Below are 22,818 nucleotides of genomic sequence, written 5' to 3'. Positions count from 1 at the left end.
TATTTATGTGCTAAAATGTAAACAAGGCAAGACAAATAAAGGGTGATTTTGTTGACATCCCTCCTTCTCGGAACCGTCGGATCTCAATTGTGTAGGACAAATAGACACTTCAACTTATCTATTTTTTTTTTTTATATATACAAATTCAGATTTGTGTATATCTCGTGCACGGCCCTACGTATCAAGAAGAATGCTTTTAGGGAAAAAAGGGAAATTTTCATATGAGTTTATTTATGCATTGGGTTCCTTTTCGAGAATCTCTGCTACAGTTGGATCTATCTTGGGCTGAAGTGTGGAAAGTACTCTTAAAGCAGAAGCTGCCAGTTGACGAACTTGTTCATTATCTGAGTCAGAGTATGATTTGACAAAGGTACGCTGAAGTTGAGGCAAGAACAGTTTCAGATGCATAGGTACCTTATTCAACATAAGTCTATTGTAAAGATTAGTTATATGTTCTTTTTTTCTTTGTTCTTTTGCAATGTTACCTCAATGTCTGTAATATAGCAGCTTTCACTTCCGCAGGGTAACGATCACCTAAAATACGGATAAGAGGACCCGTGATTTGTGTGACAAAAGGCTTGAGTGCAACCACTGATGTACGATCAATTAAGTCACCAATCGCAAGGGCTGATTGTTCCCTCACTTCGGTGGATCCATACATCAAGCCTTGTAAGAAAATAGGCAAGATACAACTGATGCCCTTGGGCAGACAGAATCCACGCAAGTCACAGCCAGGGACACCAATGTTGACAAGTGCTCGTCTTGTAGGAATTACCAATTCTTCATACTCTTCCTTTGGTACGGACTTGGTCACGGCCGTGAGTGCATGCCATGCGGACTCAATGACCTTCTCGATTGGATCGTCAAGAAGGAGCAGGAGTAAGTGAATCCAATCAGGTACATAGGCTGAACAGTCAAGTTCAGTGACATTAAAGAATTCTCCAGTAATATCACATGCAATGGCTCTCTTATTGGGATTATCATTACGGCAGTATTCCATAAGTGCAACTGTCAGTGTATACAAACCGTCTTCTTCATCAATGGAAAGTAACAAAGCTTCCGTAGTTGCCTTCAAAGCTTCTTTTGTCTCTTCATCATCAGTCACCATGCGTGATTCCATAAGGGCATCCAAGATAGCTGTCAGTCGCTTATTCAGCGCTGGCCCTGCAACAGTGACGAGTGAAGCCAAAGCGCGGGCATTAAAGGCTGTAATAGGTACAGTGATCAATGTAGGAATGAGCACGGGGAAGACGGCATGAGAGCGCACAGACATGATTTCTTTAAGAGCTGATAATGCATAGCCAGAGGACTCATCTGATGACTGCAGCTTGTTCAGCAGTGATGGAAGGATGTCGTCAATGGCCTTTGCGCCAATACATTGATTAAGTGTATCAAATGCTACAAAAATAGAAAAAGGTTACATGACCTATGTCTATTTGTCTTTTTATGGTTACCTTGTGCAGCTGCCTCACGCACTTCGTCTGATGGGTCACATAATGCATGTTTGATAACAGGTACGATTTGCTCAGCAAAATCGTTTACTTGCACCTTGTCAGCAGATGTCATTACTTCACTGTATGCAACAGTGACACCCAAGCGTGTGGCTTCGTCGTCAGAGCGTATACCTTCTTCCAATACTGGAAGAATTTCGGGCAGAATGCTCTCTCCCAATTTCTGTACCAACTCACTCAGAGTACGACCAGCCACCGCACGTTGTTCATAATTTTCACTGGATAAGAGCTTGATGATCATGTGAAGCATAACGACCATAATATCCTTCAGTGTACGTGGTGTGTTGGACACAAGTGATTTCCAGACCATAAGTGATGCTTGTCTGACCATACCAGAGGAGTCTTGACGGACAATATACAGTGCGGCCAGGATACGGTCTCTTCTTTCTTTACCAAGTACTTCAACCAACTGCTTCTTCTTATTTTCGGCTGCTCCATAATCTTCATCATAGTTTGCGTCCACATCATCGTCATTAAGTTCAACAACGTTGCCAAGCGCCATATCGTTATTCTTGGTATGAATGCCCGTGATACGGAAGAGGAGTTCTCCGACGAGCTGTACTGAACTTTGTCGAATACGCCATTTAGTGTCGAATAAGCCCTTTTCTAATTCAGGAAGCAGCAAGTCAACAGCCTTTGTAGCATAGTTGGTCACAATCATACGACCAGCACGGAGCGATGCCTCACGCACATATTCACTCTCGTCAGCAAGACCAGAGAGGATAGGAGGAATGATGCGGCCAAGGTAAGGCTGGAATCGTGAACCGAATGTGGCAGGCAAGTAAATAAGCAAGGAAACAAAACCTTCACGAACATAGGATCGTGGTGACTCGGCATTGGAAATAATCTCGGGCAAGAGACCATCAAGTCGCTCGAGACCAAGTCCTGCAAGGACCTCAGACAAACCTTGAGCAGCACCTTGTCTGTCAACACCTCCAGATTCGCTCTTGAGTGTATCAAGCAGGTCAAGGACCAAGCCAGGGAAGTTCTCTTCTCCAAGTTTTTCAACAAGGGCACCTAATGCCTTGGCTGCAGTGCCTCGTGCAGCTGGAACAGGATCCACAAGCACTTGGTGAAGACCAGGCAGGATTACGGGAAGATAGGGTACAAGGTCCTTCTGATCTGTCAGTGAGGCCATATTGCCAACAATTTGCGCAGACTTTGTCTTGACTTCTGTAGTACGTTCACGAAGACCACGCTCAAGAATAGGCATCAGCAAGGCAAGTGATGGTGGATCGATGTAGTGCACAAAGGAAGTTTGCAAGAGTGAAGTAAGAGCAGGTCCTGTTTGATTATTAGGATCAGACAAGGCCTTCAACAAGACAGGAACAAGTGCTTGAATTTCTGGGTTGCTAATAACTTCACCAAACAATTGAAGTGATCGGTTAGCAGAGGCTCTCACTTGAGCATGGGTATCGGCCAAGACTTCAGAAATGCGTGGAATGATGTTGGGAAGAGAGACAGATAACTGCTTAGGAGCACAGTAGGCCATAGAACCCAAAAGTTCTACAGAGGCTTTCTTAGTACGCCATTGTCGATCGTCTAAGCCTTCCAAGATAGAGGGCAAGATAAGCTTTACACAGTGTCCGCTGATCTTACTCATGATCACACGTGCAGCATCCGATGTAGCCTCTCGAACGTCAGCGTTGGCATCACTTGAGCAAGCGAGTAAAAGTGGAATGATTTGAATGATGTAAGGCTCAAATAGACGACCCAAGGTAGCAGACAATGTTTCAAAAGCAAACATGGCGCCTTGTCGTTGTTCATATGAACGCTTGCTTTCAGCAGCATCTTTCAGCGCATTCATCACATTACATTCCTTAAGAGCAGTAATACCACGACCTTTGACAACACCAGCAAGACCATATGCAGCACCACGACGCTGGGCATACTTTTCTCCCTTGAAAAGTTTGTTCAAAAGAGACTTGATCAGACGAGGTACTTCGTCCTTGCACATTTTGATAAGAGGTGGAAGACAGTCAGCGACCGCACTTTGTACAGTTTCAGATGGTGTGTCTAGGGTATCAATCAACTTTTCAACGGCCGTGTTCACCTTTTCGTCTTCAGGGGATAGATGGCTTGCAGCACCACCATAAAGGATGACGACGGCTTGACGGATATGATCTTCAACATCGCTATTGTCTGTCTTGGAATTCAAGTAGCTTTCAAAGGTGGTCAAGAACTCAGCAACGCTTTCTTTACCATAGGCATTAATAACAGCCATACCGGCTTCTAGCATACGACTACGAACTAGTTCATGACGGTCACCCAGTGCTTGACCAACGATCAGGAATTTGCAGAAGTTGGGTGCGTTTTGAGATTGCATGAAAGGTGCCATTGCTTTCAGGGTAAGTGCAAGACCAACGCGAGCCTTCCAAGGGTCTGGACGATCCAAGGTTTCGGGAATGACCATACCGTACTCATCATATTCCGGTGTAAGCGGAGCAGCAAGGACTTTGTATCGATCGTAGATGGCTTGAAGTGTTGCACCTACCGTATCTGGGTAAATTTCTACAGCTTCGGCCATGGCTCGACTAGCAGCCTGGCGAACATAGTCGTTGTCAGACACAACATAGGCTAATAATTGATCCAAGTAATTCTCATCAACATCCATTGCATTTTCTTCCCATTGTCCCTTTGCCAATTGAGCGTTGGATTCATTCTCATCGTGGCAGGCAACCCAGAGTTCTGGAGAATAGTCAATGTCTGTAAGATCAAGATTCTCCAGTGATTGGAGAGCAGCAGTTCGGACAAGGACTTCAGGTGATAAAAGACCTTGAAGAACCGTATTGATTTCTTCCATAGTGGCAGAATCGGCCATGGCTTCAGTTAGAGTAACCAGCGAGGTTTTGGCAGTTTTACTACAAGAAGGATACTCCTTGATAGCACGGAGCAAGGTTGTGATCATTTCCTTGCGTGGCATCAAGAGGGAGTCACCTTGTATACAGTGGAATCCGATGATATCGACACCCATAATGATTTGTTCAAGAGCCTGCTCACTATTCTTTTCGTAGCCAATGCTGCCTTGCTCAATGACCTGGAAGAGAACAGGGAAACAGAAGCCAAAGGAGGCAGGTGCCAAGGGGCGCGATTCACTAATGAAACGTAAGCGATAAAGCACACGACCAGAAAGGGATTCAAGAGGTTCTTCTAGCCAGCGTTCAGGAATAGGCTCGATACGATTGGCACGAAGAGTGGCCAAACCGATAGCATCACGGATATTCTGGATGTCCTCATCAATGCAGTCACCCAGTCGAAGGTAAGTGTTCACGAGCATGTCATCCACAAGAAGACCGACACGACCCTTGCCAGCTTCAAGCAACATACGCTCAATGTCAATCAAATATTCTTCAGCTCCACCGCTGTTGCCAGCAATGATTGAGCAAACCACGCCCAAACCGAGCGAGATCTTTTCATAACTCTGCTGAACTCTTTCACGAATTTCTGCTTCTTTCTTCAATTGAGCATTAACAGCAGCCTGTTCTTCTTTTGTCAACTTTTGGGTTAATCCCTTCTTCTTGGCAAGCTCGGCACGGAGCTCTTCTTCCCATTCTTCGTCAGTCTTGTTCTTTCTGTTTGTGTTTCTACTTTCTGTCTTTTTGTCTTTCTTGAGAACATCAACAAAAGTGATATCAGGTGGACACTTCCAAATGTTGCGCTCTAATTCATGAATGTCTTTCATCAATTCGGGCTCAAGGTTGTTCTCGGCTATATCAATGAAATCAGGAATTGTGTCTGGTAAAACGAATACAACAGTGGATATGGCACCAAGTGCTGCTTCGTAAAATAATTCAGACTAGAAGAAGAGTAATTAGAATAAAAAGATTCATAGTAAGTTAATATCGAGTCTTACCTCGTTTCTGTTTGTCAGAGCGTTCTTTAACAGTTCTACGATATGAGTAGATTGTTCACTGATCAGCTTACCAGGATCCACATTAGCACGCTGGACGAGAGTGATCCAGTTGTACTTGTTTGTAGGAGAAGCAATATATTTATGGTGCGCCAAAATTAAAAGCTGAATCAATTCAGAGTTCTTAATGGTGCTATCGAGATCATTGCTGAAGGAAGTGATTGCGTTCAGAACAGTGGCAAGTCGGTAGGGTGCGATATCCTTTCTGTAGTTTTCAGAATTGGTAGCCTGTGCAGCCACTGAATCCTTTGTTTGATGTTCAATATCCAATACCCATTGCTTCAGAGCTTGTCGCATAAAGAAGCCGAGCTTAGCAGCATCTGCTGCTGCCAATCTTGCTGTTTCATCACGAGTGGCTCTACGTACCGTGTGTTCTGGATGGCTCGTCATCAACCAGATGATGGCTTGAGCAATCAAGTAACCGGCACCCGTTTTTTCCAAAGACTCCTTACTTTCGTTCAAGCAGACATTACTCAAGGCACGAACTAACCAAATGCCTTCATCAGCAGGAGTGGCCTTTGTATAGATACGGTCCCATAACAAGTAACTAGGCTTGGGGGATGTTTGCAGTAATTGCTGTGGATATTTTTGTGCTTTTAATAAATCAGACACAGGGCCAGGGATGCTCGACCAATGCATGATACGACCAGAAATGATGGCAATCATCACATAGGCTTCTAATGGTCCATCCTTCCATAATAATGGCTTATCGACGATCTTGTTGAATGTCTTGAACAAGGCTTGAAGATAATCCACTGTCTTTGCACTCAAGGTTGCGCTAGGCTTCTCATGATCCCAAACAGTTGCACCCACTGCACGTGCCCAGCCCTTTCTTGCTAAAGGCTTACTACTACCTAAACCATCAGTGGATACCTTGACAGCTTTGTCCACAAATTCTTTGTTACTGTTACAGTACTCGTCATTGTATATCAACACTGTCAAGTGTCGACCAATACCATCTACAGCTGTAGCCATAGCTTGTTCATGGGTCTCTTTAGCTGTCATGGCAAAATATCCCTCCAACACTTTCTGGCTTACGGCAGGATCGGCAACTTGAGCAAGTGATGAAAGAGCGTTGTACATGATGACACGGTGTTCCCAGGATCCAACTTTTCCACTCGTCAAGGTCTTGCTTACGCTTTCGCCCACTTTGACCATAGATTCCGTTTCGTGACATACAAGGCATAGTGCTTCCCAGAATGCCTTGGCACCACTTACAGTTGCAGCTGACGTTGAACGTAGGTGATTCAAAAGAGGATCAAGCCATTTGTTCGCAAAGATGGGTGCAGGATCAAACGATAATGCAGGTGTGACATGAGCCAAGGCTATACATGTAAAGTTGTAAGAATATCTATAAGATCATAATACCCGAGCGGTGCTTACCTTGCAAGACAACTTCTGGAGATCTAAGCATCATCTTGTCAAGAACAGGTAATAATTGACTTTCAAATTTATCTTTTGTTATAATAACTCCAACGTAATCATTAAAAGCATCCAAAGCTGCAGGATGAACCATGGTACGGGACGAGATGATGTTCTTCAAGTAATAATCAGTCAACTTACTTTCTGCGTTCTCTATCATTTGCTTTCCATCAGATCTTGCCTTTAAGCGAAGACTGGAGTCAATAATAATGCCGATCAAGACTGCATTCTTGAAAGAAGGTGTACATGTCTGTGCGTTGACAAGAGCAACGTCGATGATGGTAGGGATAGCTTCTGCGTTAAGACGAATGGTGCGTCTGACATCGGCTACTGCACTTTTGCTAATTGACCTTTTGTTATCGCTTACGAGCGAATCAATCAAGATGGCCTGAGCATTCACAATTGAACTAAACAAAGGGTTGTTCTTTGCTCCTTCAATTGTTACATGCTTCAATACACAAGTAAAAAGTACATCAATCCATGTCAAGAGAACGAATCGATCTGCAGCAGGTGACACGCACTCACTATAAAACATTAGAGATAATCAATTAATTATAATGCCATTATACCCTGTAGGCTTGCGTTTTCCACATTTCTCAGCTTCTCTGACAATAACTGGGATAATTGCCTTTTGAAATACCTCTGGGTTCCAGTTATTTAACTCCTTAAGGGCTTCAACAATAGCTTTACGCGATTCACGATCTTGATAGCGAGATATAGTCAAGAATATCAAGTGTAAAAGTGGAGCAAGTGCTTCGACGGGTAGATCTATAAAGTTGTTAACACACACGCACAAGAAAACAGTCTCTCTCACACTTGGAAATAACCTTTTCGGCGAAGACGAATCAACAAGGAATGGTTTAAAAAATCTAGTCTTTCAGAGACACTCGGGCTTGTTATGTTTGTCATCACCCTCGTCTTGATGAATTCCGGCCAGCCAAGTTCGCCCGTGCTCTCTTGTTCTGTCATATAAATATTTACAGAGGAAGGATAAAGGGCAAAAAATTTCTTTTTTTAGCTTGTCATATTGTCAGGCGCTGCGGTTCAACGTCACAAATGAAAAAGCTTCTTATATTTTGCGCGGGGCCTGTCAATTCATCTTGCATAATATGTCACTTGCTCGTAATTTAGTTGATCTCTATGTTTTGACAAGTGCAGTCTCGAAAGTGAGTGCTTCTGCATTAGCAAGTCAAGCTTCTTCAGTATGTCAGCATGTAAAAACTTCGAGTTTGTTGAATCCTACTCCTATGATAAAAGAAGTCCAAATAGAAAACAGCCCTGAAAGACAACAACAGCAACAGGAAATGGTCGAAGTACCCTTTAACGATCTTGGTGTCCGAGACAACACGACATCAATCCCAACTGCTTCCGATACTGTTCCTCAGGCTCAGACTACTACTATAAATACAGGACAAATGAGCGAAATATCAATAAACAAGCAACAGCACTTGGTTGAGAACGCTAAAGTAGACCTTGTTATAAAGGAGGTACGAGTTGATCCTCTCATAGAAAAGCCAGCTGAACCACAGGCACCTGAGATAAGAAGACAATTGAAAGAATCCCGTATCCCTACGTCGCGCTTGAGTAGGCTTTGGAACTATGGTGCTTTAGCAACTAGCATGGGTTTAGGCGCCATGAATGAATCTTTAAAGCGAGCTACTGGTATTTCCAACCAAAGTTCAGGTACATAAAAAAAAATAATAATATTGTATGAAAATAAGCTCATATGGCTGTTGTGTGATAGGCTCGGTTCTTTTAAGTGAAAGCAATGTAAATAGACTTGTCGAAAAGTTATCTCGTATGCGTGGTGCTGCCCTCAAGATGGGCCAAATGCTGAGTATACAAGGCATTCAATCAGCTAGTGATAAATCAAGTGGATTACCGCCTCAATTAGAACAAGTGCTGCTTAGAGTGCATGATAGTGCAAACTATATGCCAAGGAAGCAAATGGAGCATGTCATGGCTACTGAATTAGGTAGTGACTGGAAGACATACTTTAAGGATTTCGATCCCGTTCCTATTGCTGCAGCATCTATCGGACAGGTCCACGCTGCAACATTAGCCTCTAATGATCAGCCGATAGTTATCAAGATTCAGTATCCAGGTGTAGCTGAATCAATTGATAGCGACTTGAGTAGTTTGAAAGCGCTTGTCACCTTTAGTAATCTACTTCCCAGAGGTCTATACTTGGATAACACAATCAGAGTCACAAAAGAAGAACTCGCTTGGGAATGCGATTATGAACGAGAAGCTGACAATGCGATCAAATTTAAAAAATTGCTTGAAGGAGATAATAGATACAAGGTACCAACAGTTTATAAAGATATATCGACAAAACGTGTACTTGTAAGCGAGAGACTATTTGGCAGAGTCCTCAGTAAGGCAACTGAAGAGTCTCAAGAATTACGCAACCAGGTAAATCTTTTGTTCCCCTTTTTTGCTCTATAATATCTAACATGCAATAACAGCTAGGTGAACGATTGCTTCGCCTGTGTCTTCGTGAAGTATTTTCATTTAGATTTATGCAAACAGATCCCAACTGGTCCAACTTCTTTTATAACAAAAACCAGATTGAGCTATTAGATTTTGGAGCATGCAGAGAATATTCAAAAGACTTTTTGAACAAGTACGGACGTATCCTTTCGTCTGCCGCCAACAATGACCGCGAAGGAGTGTGGAAGTATTCAGAAGAATTAGGATTCGTAACAGGATACGAAACAGAAGTAATGCGCAATGCACATATTGATAGCGTCATGGTGTTGGGTGAGCCATTTAGAAAGACAGCACCAGACATATTTGATTTCTCGAGTCAAACCATCACTGGAAGAGTACGAGAGACGATTCCAGTCATGCTTCGTCATCGTCTGACACCTCCACCAGACGAGACATATGGTCTACATAAGAAATTGTCTGGAGCATTTTTACTTTGCACAAAGCTTGGAAGCAAATTTGATACCAAAGCAGTCTGGAAAGAGGAAGTTGAAGGACGCTTTTATTAGAGGGAAACAATAAAAATAGCATGTATAAAAGAATCTATTTTTGAGACCACTATTAATTTTATTTGTAAGGTGATATTATGTACATGCAATATGCAAACTTGCAAGAAAAGAAAAGAAAAAAAGAGAGCATTCTATTTACATAGTCAAGCCTTAGTCAAGCGGTGATGATGAAGTCAACCATTGCTAATACCACTTGCTACCAGCTAAATCTTGTTTTTTCTCTCTTGTCGGAATACAGGAAGTAGTGATCTTGTACGTTTCAATGATTTCTCTCCATTCCTTCATACCTATTCCTACAACAATTTGTTTTTTAAGCACAACATCATCTAAATTCTCTACAGTAGGTGGGTTTCTTGTGCCTAGTGTATATGTGAGTATAAAGTAGAAAACCGTATAATTTTGCTTACTCAATACTGGCTGTCCATTCTCTATACTGATGCCAACAACTGCTTTCCTTGCTAGAAATGAAACATAAAATATGTTTTCGACAGTTTGAGAAAATGATTCAGGATTGGTGACAAATTTGAAATAATTGATGGGTTCGACTTCAGTTAGAATCTTGTAAATATCATTGACATTTTTAGATGTTTCGTTTTCTTGTTGCTGAAGATCGCCTTCTTTAAGCTATTATTATAATTGATAAATATATGCAGCCCATATAGACGCGTATATACGTATATACTTACCTTAGTTGGGACAACTAAATCTTCTTTGTTCTTGGTGATACGAGTTTGCTTTGTCTTTTTTATTTGCTTTTGTTCGACTGCGAGTGGACCCAACCTAAGAACGAGAAATAAATTTCTACCTTCTTCCTTAAAGTATAATCTTACATGAAATCCATAGTAGCTGCTCTTTTACAATAACTCATGGCTCTTTTTCCTATATGTTCCCAGTCAAGGTTTTTTTCTTCCATATGATTGACGCCGTTCCTGGAGAACGCAATGACTTTGGATACAAATCCATCAATGTCTACAAGTGTATCTGAGCCAATCTTTAGATTTCTCGCCTTTTGCGTGTTCATGTCAGCTTGAATAGCTAATAATCTGGCATCTAGTACTGCTTCTTGTGGGTTTTTGACTAGGAAATATGGTTAATACAAGTAAAGGTCAAGGCGAATGTTATTACCTGACTGATACAAGGCGTTAGTCTTGTCTATAATGTTGTACATCAAATCCTTTGTAGAGGATGCTGTAAGTTCTCTTCTCATTTCTATTTGTAATGAGTTATATTATCTTTTAAAATCAATTTCAACTTACCTAGCGTCTTTTCTGTCAATTCTCTGTATGCTTTTCTTATACGACGTCTTTCATCTTGATCCTGATAAGGATCGTAATGTTCCTTGTCTGTTTCTTTACTCAAGTACTCTTGTACTTCACGTAACCCTTGATCTCTTGAAAATGACATGAAAAAAAAAAAGAGATAGAGCTGTAGGCAAAGTCACTCTGCCCTTATATTAGTTAAGCGGCGCTTGAATCAATTTTCGACCGTCTCAATTTAGGTTAAAACACACACATATTGATTTTTTTCTCTTTTTCTTTTTTCTATACTTTTTAACAAAAAGTAATAACAATCTTCCTCCTCCTTTTTTTATTTACAAGAAGCTTTTATTAAACTTTATTGTCAAACTTACTTATACTAAACATGTCTACTAACTTGAATTTCGGCCCTGAATGGTAAGTTTGTATAACTTTAACAAATATAACTTATCAAAACGTCAAAAAAATTTTCATTTAGGATGCGTGGAGGTTTCTCTAAAAATGTCAACAACAATGGTGTTCTCACTGATTTACCTTTTGAAGAGAACAACATAAATGCTTTTAAATATTCCAAAGAGTACATGCTTAGCTTGTATAAGCCATCTCCTCAATTACCTTCTGATTTCCAACAACATGAGTATGTGACTGTTGAGGAAAGCTTACCACCATTAGCTTTTGACGAATTGACTGAAATAGAAAAAAAGGTAAGGAAAAAAAGAGAGAGAGAGAAAGGGCTTCGTTCTGATGATTGCGCAGCTTCTTGCTGGACCTGTTCATGTCGAAAGCACTCGTCGTATCATTGACAAGAGACATCGTATGGGTCATGATAACAACAGCAATAACAACAACAACAACAACAACAACAACAACAACAGTCCCCTTTCTGAAAATGGACCCAATAGATTTGGTGGACGTAAAGGTATACAATATGAGCAGTTAATCTAAGGACTCTTATTAACATATCACAAGGTCGCGATTATTTCTCAAAGGAGCCATCGTTTAGACGTAATAACGACAATGGTAAAGTTATTTTTTATGGTTAGATTCCCTTTAGTTAAACTTTGTTATTTAGATTTATTAAAAAAGAAGGAGAAAACTGAAGATTTGACTTCACCTTTTGGAAAGGCAGAGGAAGATGCGCCCTGGTCCAAGTCGATGAATAGCGGGCCGCTGAATAATGAATTTTTTAAGGATGAATCGCCCTTCAGATCTAGTTTTGCAGGCGATTTAACAGCCGGTCTGTCAACTCCACCTGGCATTCCTCCTGTCAGAAAACCAGAAGATATCAAGTGGTTCTATCGTGATACTTCTGGTCAAGTGCAAGGGCCTTTTGAAGCTCATGAAATGCAAGAATGGTATAAGGCTGGATTCTTTACACCCACTCTTCTCCTTCGTCGTGATGATGAAAGCGTGTTTGAGCCACTAATGACAATTATTCAAAAAGTGGGTAATGATGACCAACCTTTCTTGGTTCCTCGACCCTCAACTGCGGCTCCTGATGTTTTTGGATCTTCGGAGGGACTGTTCGGACGAAGCGACAAGTATATGCCATTCGGTGCGCCTACAACCCCCGGAGGAAGTATTATCGACAGCTTTTTGAGCGGATCTACTCCCTCGCCATTATACCAAAACCCTTACAGTTCGTTCGGAGGCTCTTTGTTGAGCAACAATCGATGGAACAATGGCTCTCAACCTCTAGGTTCACCAGCTTGGTTAAGTCAGTCTTCAGACTTGTTTGGTAACGCGCCAACTGCGGGTAGTCCTCTTGGAGCTGCACCTCTAGGGCTTTCACCCTTCATCGCGCAACAACAGCAGCAACAGCCAGGGTTGAACCCAGTCTTTGGTTCTGCAGCCAGTACTCCTGGCCTATTCGAGTATCAGCGCGTTATGAACGACCAACTCGGTCAACAGCAGCAACAACAGCATTACTTGCAGATGTTAAAACAACAGCAAATGATGCAAATGCAGCAGCAGTTCCAACAAATAAAATTAACTGAGCAACAGCAGCCACAACAAACACCGCCAGTTCCAGCTTCTCAACCCCTAATGCAACAACAACAACAGGAGCAAGTGCCTTCATTCGAGCATGACAAGGTACAAATGCCAACGGAAAAAACGCAAGTGTCACCTACGTCACTTCAAAGCACATTAAAGAATATTTCACTTGATCCTATTGGCAGCAGTCATGCTTCTCCTGTCTTGAGAACAAACAATATCTTAACAGGCGGTAGTGGATGGGGATCAGTTCCTGGCACTCCTTTAGCCTCTGATGCGCCATCCAGCCCATGGGGAACTATCGGAGCAAGTGCTCTACCTTCCAAGGTCACAGATGAATTCCAACCCAAAGCACCCGGCGCTCAATCTCCTAGAACACCTTCATCACCTAAAAAGGCCGCTGAAAAACCCAAGTTTAAGCCCATTGTTGAATCATTTGCTGATATTCAAGCAGAGGAAAAGGAAAAAGAAAAGGTCAAGGAAGCAGCCAAAGCCGCTGAACCTGTCAAACCAAAAACAGCTCCTGTCAAGGCAAAAGTTGAAGCAAAGGCTCCTGCTGTTGTTGCTCCTAAAACAACTATAGTTTCACTTCGAGAAATTCAAGAAGAAGAAATGAGAATTGCAAAAGAAAAGAAAGAAAAGCAAGCCAAGGTCACGTCCACAGCTTCTACTTGGGTTTCAACAAGTTCTCCTTCGACAACAACAACAGCGGTAACATCCCTTTCAACCTGGTCTCAACCCGTGGTTGAAAAGCCTCTCTCTTTGCGTGAAATTCAGGAAATGGAAGAAAAGAATGCTCAGAATAAAAAGGAGATAGTTCCTGAAGTGTCAATCCATACTTCAAGTAGTAGTAGCAGTAGTACGATATCATGGGGAGTGGTTGCTCCTAACAAGACTGTGACATCCGCTAATGGCACGACTAGTTCTACGGCTGTGTGGTCTGCTGCTGTCAACAGTGCTCCTAAGAAGACGTTACGTGAAATTCAGTTGGAAGAAGAATTGGCCATGAAGAAAAAGAACGCGACTAAGGCTGTCAAGACTGATACGCCCACTGTCGCCTCTATCGTTGCTTCTTCTAAACCTCTTGTCGCTTCTACAGTAGTCCCTTCTACTGGCAATGAAGGCTGGACTACTGTCTCCCACGTTCGTGCTCCTAAACCAGCGCCAACCCCCGCTCCAGCCCCCGCTCCTCTCGTAAAGGAACCTATAAAATGGGAGCCTGTTAAACCAGCCGTTCGTCCACCTGTTGCCCGTGGTCCTAGTGAAGATTTCCGTCGTTGGTGCAGAAAGGCATTGAGAGGATTAAACTCTGGTGTGAATGAAGACGAAATATTAGAAATGCTACTTTCCTTCCCCGTAGACGGTAGTTCTGCAGAGATTATTGAAGATGTCATTTATGCCAACTCTCTTAGAATTGATGGTAAGAGATTTGCTCAAGAATTCATGCGTCGTAGAAAAGCGGATATTGCAGGAAGAACAGATATTGTTCTTGCTGGATTAGAAGAAGAGGATGATGATGATTTTAAAGTGGTGACAACCAAGAAGAACAAAAAGAAGACCATGGCCTAATTTTTTTTTTTTACTGCTGTTTGTTTAATCTCAGTTCTCTGGTGCAAAATAAAATTAGTTTCACCCTTTTCAGTCTCTTTTTTTCTTTCTTTTAACCTTCTTTCACACATAAAAACAACCTCCCTTTTTCTCTAATGAATTTCAATATTTTCAAAACAAAGCAAAAGACGCCACATGACCTTGTGAAGCACGTTAAAGATGCCATTTACAAGTTGGACGGACCCGACAAACGAAAGGTAAAACAGATATAAGAACACGAAAGAAGCGTGTATTGATATAATTTAAAAAGGCAGCCGAAGAAGTATCCAAGTATTTGGTATTAATGAAGAATATACTTTATGGAGAAGATGGTTATATCAAACAAAAAGGAGAAAGAAAGCTTTATATATTCATTACTCTCTCTTTTTCTTTTTTTCTTGATATATATAGACCATGATCCTAGTCCTGACCTTGTTGCTCAGTTAGCTCAAGAGGTTTATAGAACAGATTTACTACAGCTACTTGTATTGAATATTCAGAAATTTGAATTTGAGGTATATATACATATATATAATAGTCCTGAACTTATTCTATGTGTTTATAGGCAAAAAAGGATGTTGCACAGATATTCAATAACCTGTTGAGAAGACAAATTGGTTCTCGATGGCCAACAGTGGAACACATTTGTGCAAGAGAAGAAATTCTCTTTAATTTGCTAAGAGGGTACAGTCAAAAAAAAAAAGGTAATAATTTTGTTCTAATGGTCTATAAAGATATGAACAGCCTGAGGTTGCTCTTAATTGTGGTCTGATCCTGCGTGAATGTATTCGTCATGAAGCATTAGCCAAGATTATCCTTTATTCAAGCAAGTTTTATCAATTCTTTGAATATGTTGAAATGAGCACCTTCGATATTGCTTCAGACGCATTTGCCTCATTCAAAGAAATTTTGACACGACATAAGGCAATGGTTGCAGACTTTTTAGAAATGAATTATGACGATGTAAGTCATCTTCTTCTTTTGATTATAAACCAAGTTGAACAAAACAAGCTTTTAGTTCTTTGACCATTATAGAAAGTTATTACAGTCTGAAAACTATGTTACCAAGAGACAGTCTTTAAAGGTAAGAAGAAAATTATTGATAAAGTGCGTATAATAATGGTGCATATAAGCTATTGGGAGAAATATTGCTGGATAGAACCAACTTCACTGTCATGACTCGCTATATCAGTAATGCAGATAACTTGAAGTTGATGATGAATCTATTACGAGACCGTAGCAGGAACATACAATTTGAAGCGTTCCATGTGTTCAAAGTGTTTGTCGCAAATCCTCACAAGACTAAACCCATTGTGGATATCTTGGTAAAGAACCAAGAAAAGTTAATTCATTTCCTTGGAAACTTCCACAATGATAGACAAGACGATGAACAGTTTAACGATGAAAAGGCATTCCTTATCAAGCAAATCCAAGAATTACAACCAATTCAGGAATAAGAAACATGATTCAGAAATAAAAAAAAAGAAAAAGAAAAAGAAAAAGAAAAAGAAGCTATTGCCGTTATTTACTATTACTTTTGCTATTACACACACACATAAAAAAACATTATTATTCATGTGGCGTATATATTCATTTAGAGTTGAGTTTTAGCAAGGCCAACCAAGGCTCTTACTTTAGCAGGCACTTCAGGATGATAAACCAAGTTGACAAGAGATTCAACAAAGGTCCAGCCTTTGGCAGCACTGCCAATAGGATAATCCAAGATGGGAGGAATGGGCGTCTTGACGCCTGGAATGCGATCAGTCGTGATTGCTTTTGGAACACACAATCCACGAAGGCCTTCAGGACCAGCAAAGCGCCCATAACCAGAAATACCAACACCGCCAAATGGAAGACCCTGACAGAGATAATTGACAGCAAAATCATTTACATTAGCCATACCCACTTTCAGACGAAGACACATGCTTTCGGCTAATGTTTTATCAGCAGAAAAGACAGAAGAACCAAGTCCATAGGGACATTCATTAGCGATACGAACAGCATCATCAGGACCACGATGCTTCATAATAACCATAATAGGTGCAAATGTCTCATTGTTGGCAATAGCCATATCAGGTGTAACATCTACCAGAAGAGTAGGTTCAAAGTATTGGCCGTGCTTGTGTACAGGATGATTGTAACGCTTTCCGCCGCGCAAGAGTCGAGCGCCACGAGAGACAGCTTCTTGAACGAGTCCTTCAAGCTTTTCAAACTGATTACCCATTGTCATTGCACCACAGTCTACGCCTTCACCATCTGTCAAAACGGAGCCCTGCCTGAGTGAGCCGATGCGAGCGTTCATCTCATCAACCACCTTTTCATAAATCTCTTCAGCAACAATAATACGTTCGATACCAATACAGTTTTGACCGCAGTTTTGGAAAACACCGCGCATTAAAACAGGAATGGCTTGAACGAGATCAGCATCCTTTAGCAAAATAGCGCAATCTTTACCACCCAATTCGAGCACACAAGGGATAAGGTGGTCTGCGGCATTCTTTTGAACCAATTTACCAACACCAGGAGAACCGATGAAGGTCACATGCTTTACACCACATCGAACGATTTCTTCTCCCACATCAGCAAATCCACTAACAAATTGAACAAGGTCAGGGTTATGACCATGAGCAGCCAAGCAGGCCTTGATGATAGATTCGTAGTATCTCGAAGACCAGGCAACATATTCAGAGCATTTAACGATGATACCATTACCAGACATCAAAGCAGAAATGACAGGACCAATAGCGTTATGGAAAGGGTAGTTCCAGCTGACTAAAGCAGCTACAACACCCATAGGTTGGTAAACAATCTTGGCATGTTTATACATCATCATCAATCCAGGGCTTCTATAATCATCTGCCAAAACAGATTCGCCGTTATCAATAGTCCAGCGTAATTTGGCGCAAGTGGTAATAACTTCACCCAAGGATGCATCGATCACTAATAGATTTCTGATGAGTAAAATACTGCAAACTAATATTCTAATGGATGTTACTTGTCTTTCCGGTATCTCTGCATCCAACTTGACAGATCACCTCTTGATTTTCCAAAATAAAGTCTAATAATGAACGAAGGACTGCCCGACGTTCTTCAAATGATGTCTTAGACCACTCGAATTGAGCACTTGATGTACGTTCGTAAAGTTCCTTGACTTTTGCAGCTGTAGGTGAAGGAATGGTGTCTAAATGATAACCAGTAGAAGGGTCATAGCAGATCATATTTGAAGGGTCATTTATATCCTATTGTATTTGTGGTTTATACACCTACACATTCTGCATCAAGATCATCTTACTCTAATCGTGGCATTCTCAAGCACTTTTCCTTTCCATCTAGGATTCGCAGCTAATAAAACATTACACCTTAGTAATATAATTATACAAGCGTCATCATTACCTTCAGGTACAGGAACAGTAAACTTTTTTGGAGGCATAGTTGTTAGCCAATTGAGTACGTGATAGCTTACAAAAGCTCCCACAAAGACACAGGCCCAGTCTTGCCAGGATAACTCCAACATTGTTTGTTCTGGTTATGCTGTTTGACAATACAGAAAAAAGAAAAAAGAGCTGCCAACTTGACCGTGATTTAAAGTTACAACAAATTTGGCTGGCATTAAATTAAAAAAATACCGTCCAATTCAACCAAGCGGTTCGCTGATATTGTCCTGTAGTTAAAGTATCGACATCATACAGACTGCTAATCGAAACAAGCTGTAAATTCTGAGCAAACTAATGTATGATTCTTACTTTCTAATTCCGTATCAAAGCAGATCTTCCGAGTACCACTAGATGCCTATTCTATTGTATTCAGTCGTTTTATACTTTAAGCTGCCAAAACATTGGCATATCTTACATCTTTGTAGACGCCTTAAAGGTAAAGTTTTCTATAGGGTGTATCTTAACTTCAATCCGTTGCGATAATCAAACTTGATTAAATTGACCGTCACTATAAGAGACTATTTTGTTAAGCAAGTTCTGATCTTGATTATATCACGCCAAGTGATGCTATTTATTTCCAAAGTTGATTTCTGGGCAAATATGAGAAAGAGTATGCAGCAAGTGTACTCCTTGATTGATAACTTGTGTGCAGTTCTTTTTCTCTAATATTAGCATTCACACAGGCACATTTAACTGGGTGCCGTTTATACTTTCTAATAAATCAGTATCAATCGTCAGAAAGATGTATACGCAAGATATATATCATACCTTTGTTCAAGGGTAAATCATTCTCTGAAAGTGTTTACAGTACAAGTATTTCAGATATTTATAAGCTCTCCTTTGTTTCATTCCTTGAACATGATGAGCGTCTTACAATACGTATGTTCATTCTACATGTTATTTGATTTTGTCTGTGTGTCTGTGTGTGTGTGAATAAATAATAATTTACTAAATTCATCTACAAAGAAGCCTTACATCAACACATCATTGATAAAATATTTCATTATCGATGATAGAGATGGTAGTATTTTGCATTAAGAACTAGTTTAATATAACATATAAAAAATACGAGATAAAAATACGTCTTTTTTCTTTATTTCTTCACTTTACTTTACTTAAACAATATGGCTTCCTCCGTAGATACTCCCATTATTGAAAAGAAAAAGCCCAAGTATATCCTAATCACTCATGGTGATTCTTATTTGGGTCATACCTTAGCCATCTATCTTACAGAACAAATTTACAAGCATGACACAAAGAAGCATTGGTTCGTAAGAGTCATTTGTAAGGAAAAGACTCAGTACAAGGAAGAGTACGAAAAAAGAAATATTGACGTGAAGGTCTGTTGGTATAGAACTCTTGCAGAGCAAACGGTTTTAAAGCAGTTTTATTTAATAGGAAGTTGATTACGAAAGTCAACCTATGATTCGGGAAGCCATGAAGGGACACGTTAAAACCATGATTTTTAATCCTTTTACACATGATGATCGTCTTATTATGCAAGGCTTGAATGTGTTGGAAGCTGCTCGTGAAGAAATGATATCTTTCATGATCACGATCTCTTCGTAAGCACCAATATGTAAATAGATACTGCCTCTAACTGCATTTATTCAAAACAGCTTTGGCGTCACGACTGCAAGACCAGATACTGGCTCACCCATGTGCCAATTCTTGGCAATTGAACAGAAGCTTAAAGAATTTAACACGTTTGGCAAATGGATCATCTTCCGTATCCCTTTCATCCAGCAATACCTACACTTTTGGTCCAAAATGGTTGAAGACAGACGCATTCTGGGTATGCCTATATCTCAAACCGACAGTTTGGAGACTGTCCATATCAAGGACATTTGCGCAAGCGTAGCTCAAGCTGCCTTATCCAAAAAGGCCATGGTATGGGGAACCAAGTACCCACAAAAACGAGTTTACGAATTAAGAAGCGCACCTTCTCTTACCCTTTATAACATGGCCAAGTCATTATCTGAGTCGCTCAAAGAAGATGGACAGGCACCCGAAATTCATTCTGCAGTCGTCACTGAGGAGCAGATGGAACATTACCTAAAGATGCTCGCTTCTGGCTCTAGTGTTGCTAAAATGCATCGTATTCTCGGCCCAATGTCCCTTGGAGTCTGCATTGACAGCTACAAGCCTGGTTTACTCTACAATGTCTATCATGGAGTCGGAAGAATTCTATTTTCAGCCGCTTTGAAGGAAGAAGATGACCCTCGATGGTATCCTTGCCCTGCTAATGCCTTGACGCCCTTCTGTATTCAATTAATCATGGATCATTTCAAAACGGCTCGCAATCCCGAATGGTCACCTGTCGTGGACAACCCAACCGACATTCGAGACCTTACTGGAAATGATCCTATACCTGTTTCAAGATTCTTTATGAATAACCGCCGCCAATTCAGAGGTAATCACTAAATGCAACTGACGTAGCAGAATCCCGAAGAAGAAGAACCACATATTTGTTCTCTTTTTATTTTTTGCTTTAATAAAAAAAATCATGTCCAAACAAAAGAACTTGAAGTATCAGATTGTGAGTTATCTAAAGGATGTGGTGATGCTGTATTATGAGTTACAGATGAAATAGATGGTTCACTATTGAATGAAATTATAGAGAACTTATTGCTACCATTACTGGCACTACTGCCGTTTGTGTTACTGTTGTTTTTCCAAAAGTCCTTTCGGAAAATAGCTAATGAGCTGCTACTTTGACTTGTTACTGTCCCATGATATCTTTTCTTAATGCATACATTTTCATCATTATCTGTGTTGACCTCATCAAAGGAAAAATGGCGTGGAGATCGATGCAAGGTGGCAAATGATTCAACTGGTTTAAAAGCAGTGCTCTGATCAACACTTTTTCTTCCAAACAGCCAAAACCCAGCTGATGATTTCCTTTCAAAATAATCTTCTTCATCTTCTAGACTTAACGGACGACTGGGACTTGTGCTACTACTAGTCAAGCTGCCTGAACTGCTTCGGGTTGTCGTTAAGCTGACGGAAGAAGTAAGGCATATTCCTCCATTAGCCTTTGTAGGTTCACGAAGGACACAGAGCTCGTCCACCGTCTTTTCATTTACCCAAGGTCGTGTCAACTAGATACCGTGAGTCATAGCGCATTTGGATCTATATATATATATGACTTACCAGATACTGCGTAACAAGACATTGCTGCATGTCCATATTTATCTTTGCAAGCTCATCATCATAAACTCCCTTTCTGGTAGAAGCAGTTGTTCGTATGGAGAATTTTGGTCTGTTGTAAGAAATCACCTCCTTGGTATACATCGCAGGTAATGCAGGGGAATAGTCTGGGTTCTTTTGCATGTCAGTAAATAAGCTTAAAAGATCTGTTAGTCTTGCGTCTTGCTGGTTGTTTAATGCGTTGAGATAAGTCATGTCATGGATAAATGTACCCAAGAAGGGAATCATGGGTTCATGTAACTTGATATCCTCAAGCATGACCCGTCGGTATTTTTCATAGTTGGAGGTCTCAGACATGAGCTCAACTAGCTCTTCCAGTAAACTGATTGCCTTTTTGGGCACAAATGCCCAAGAGCGTTTCAAACGCTGCATCGGTGGTGTTCCTAGGGCAGATATCACTGCCTTCAGGGTTTGATAGTTTTTAAGTTCATAGCATTTGCCAGCTACCTTTATCCAATAATTTAAATGCTGGGATCTATCCGACGCTTCCAATTTGATCAATATGCTATATTCGATGAGCCTTGTTAGATAGTTGAAGAAATCGGTAGATGCAACAATACATGGATCTGGTGACTTGGGTGTATGGTTCAATAGAGCTGTTGTCGTGACATTACGAAAGATGGCGGATTCGATTAGGGTCAGTTGGTAAGCAGTCATCATGGGATGAAATTGAAGAATGGAAAGAATATTGATTGACTGGAGTGTTCGTAACTTTTCAAAGGAGGGACTAAATTCTTGTTGATGCTGTAAGGACTGGTTAATAAAATCAAAAGGTGGCTGGGGTATTAGAGGCACATCATCGGATGATAGATCTGTGAACGTCTTTGCACGAACACGAGTATGAATCCTGGTAGTTGCAAGGAGAAATATTTCTTGATTGTTGGTATACGATGAGAAAGGCTTCGATGAATTGACAACTATACTAGGAGAGGATGAACGCCGTGGCGTCATCAATGGTTTTATATTTTTATTTTTTATTGTTCCTGGTGCTGAGGCCTTTCTTAGTCCTGGAAAAAAAGAATGTTTGTGTAAGTGTGTAGTGATTTATTATCTTTTTTACCTTTTTTCAACTTGCTGTCTTGCGTTGACTTGATGTTGACATGCTTTCTAGGAGGCAAAGGCGGAGGAAGGAAAGTAGATGTTGATAAAGAGAGTGGCTTTGGAGGTAAAGGTGGAGGCACCTTCTTTTTTTGTAGGGCGATCTCTTTTGCATAATTTAAGCAGGCGTCTGCTAATGTGAAGATAGGAGATAGATTATTTTCAGTAACACCTAATTATCATACAGAGTTTTATTCCCCTTTTTCTTTGTCTTTGTCTTTTAATAGTGCAAGACTTACATTGATCGATGAATTCGAGTTTCTTTAATTCTTCTATTGCAGAGAATAAAGCTTGAATATACAACCCATAAGAACTCTGTGGTCAAGTTAGTCTCCCAATTCTGTTTGTTTCTCCCTTTCATACTGCCTTGGTCTTTCTTCCCCCTTTTTTATAACC

General features: G+C 40.7%; 8 protein-coding genes across 8 annotated transcripts; 4 read left to right on the top strand and 4 right to left on the bottom strand.

The window, feature by feature from the left end:
• Positions 1–82: 82 nt before the first annotated feature.
• RHIMIDRAFT_212426 (ARM repeat-containing protein) lies at positions 83–7,868 on the bottom strand. The gene is made up of 7 exons (XM_023607217.1): positions 7,671–7,868; positions 7,413–7,611; positions 6,805–7,367; positions 5,365–6,746; positions 1,455–5,307; positions 486–1,398; positions 83–430 (listed from the first exon to the last, which is right to left on the bottom strand). Exons 1-7 carry the CDS (start codon positions 7,810–7,812, stop codon positions 232–234), a joined length of 7,251 nt encoding a protein of 2,416 aa, XP_023469142.1. The 5' UTR covers positions 7,813–7,868; the 3' UTR covers positions 83–231.
• A 390-nt stretch (positions 7,869–8,258) lies between these two features.
• RHIMIDRAFT_199263 (uncharacterized protein) lies at positions 8,259–9,842 on the top strand (the record flags this gene model as incomplete). The annotated part of the gene is made up of 3 exons (XM_023606358.1): positions 8,259–8,526; positions 8,588–9,258; positions 9,312–9,842. 3 exons carry the CDS (start codon positions 8,259–8,261, stop codon positions 9,840–9,842), a joined length of 1,470 nt encoding a protein of 489 aa, XP_023469141.1.
• A 183-nt stretch (positions 9,843–10,025) lies between these two features.
• Positions 10,026–11,246, bottom strand: RHIMIDRAFT_234780 (uncharacterized protein; the record flags this gene model as incomplete). Its single annotated transcript, XM_023608225.1, has 6 exons — positions 10,026–10,201; positions 10,250–10,466; positions 10,529–10,622; positions 10,673–10,919; positions 10,968–11,051; positions 11,099–11,246. The coding sequence occupies 6 exons, from the start codon at positions 11,244–11,246 to the stop codon at positions 10,026–10,028; spliced, it is 966 nt and encodes a 321-aa protein (XP_023469140.1).
• A 237-nt stretch (positions 11,247–11,483) lies between these two features.
• On the top strand, positions 11,484–14,662 carry RHIMIDRAFT_248602 (uncharacterized protein; the record flags this gene model as incomplete). The annotated part of the gene is made up of 5 exons (XM_023610540.1): positions 11,484–11,515; positions 11,577–11,802; positions 11,855–12,017; positions 12,068–12,118; positions 12,171–14,662. 5 exons carry the CDS (start codon positions 11,484–11,486, stop codon positions 14,660–14,662), a joined length of 2,964 nt encoding a protein of 987 aa, XP_023469139.1.
• A 134-nt stretch (positions 14,663–14,796) lies between these two features.
• On the top strand, positions 14,797–16,137 carry RHIMIDRAFT_198422 (Mo25-like protein; the record flags this gene model as incomplete). Its single annotated transcript, XM_023606285.1, has 7 exons — positions 14,797–14,898; positions 14,952–15,012; positions 15,092–15,195; positions 15,246–15,364; positions 15,415–15,643; positions 15,699–15,764; positions 15,814–16,137. The coding sequence occupies 7 exons, from the start codon at positions 14,797–14,799 to the stop codon at positions 16,135–16,137; spliced, it is 1,005 nt and encodes a 334-aa protein (XP_023469138.1).
• Positions 16,138–16,167: 30 nt separating this feature from the next.
• RHIMIDRAFT_212412 (ALDH-like protein) lies at positions 16,168–18,588 on the bottom strand. The gene is made up of 5 exons (XM_023607216.1): positions 18,530–18,588; positions 18,074–18,469; positions 17,973–18,022; positions 17,676–17,919; positions 16,168–17,620 (listed from the first exon to the last, which is right to left on the bottom strand). Exons 2-5 carry the CDS (start codon positions 18,192–18,194, stop codon positions 16,275–16,277), a joined length of 1,761 nt encoding a protein of 586 aa, XP_023469137.1. The 5' UTR covers positions 18,195–18,469; positions 18,530–18,588; the 3' UTR covers positions 16,168–16,274.
• A 650-nt stretch (positions 18,589–19,238) lies between these two features.
• RHIMIDRAFT_248599 (uncharacterized protein) lies at positions 19,239–20,538 on the top strand (the record flags this gene model as incomplete). The annotated part of the gene is made up of 3 exons (XM_023610539.1): positions 19,239–19,454; positions 19,513–19,679; positions 19,734–20,538. 3 exons carry the CDS (start codon positions 19,239–19,241, stop codon positions 20,536–20,538), a joined length of 1,188 nt encoding a protein of 395 aa, XP_023469136.1.
• An 80-nt stretch (positions 20,539–20,618) lies between these two features.
• On the bottom strand, positions 20,619–22,783 carry RHIMIDRAFT_248598 (ras GEF; the record flags this gene model as incomplete). The annotated part of the gene is made up of 5 exons (XM_023610538.1): positions 20,619–21,215; positions 21,268–22,331; positions 22,385–22,552; positions 22,608–22,639; positions 22,662–22,783. The coding sequence occupies 5 exons, from the start codon at positions 22,781–22,783 to the stop codon at positions 20,619–20,621; spliced, it is 1,983 nt and encodes a 660-aa protein (XP_023469135.1).
• Between the last annotated feature and the right edge of the window lie 35 nt (positions 22,784–22,818).

The sequence above is a fragment of the Rhizopus microsporus genome (genome assembly GCF_002708625.1).
Source record: "Rhizopus microsporus ATCC 52813 unplaced genomic scaffold scaffold_3, whole genome shotgun sequence".
NCBI lineage: Eukaryota > Fungi > Mucoromycota > Mucoromycetes > Mucorales > Rhizopodaceae > Rhizopus > Rhizopus microsporus.
Note: the sequence above shows the minus strand (reverse complement) of the source record. Positions and strands in the feature narration are given on the sequence as shown.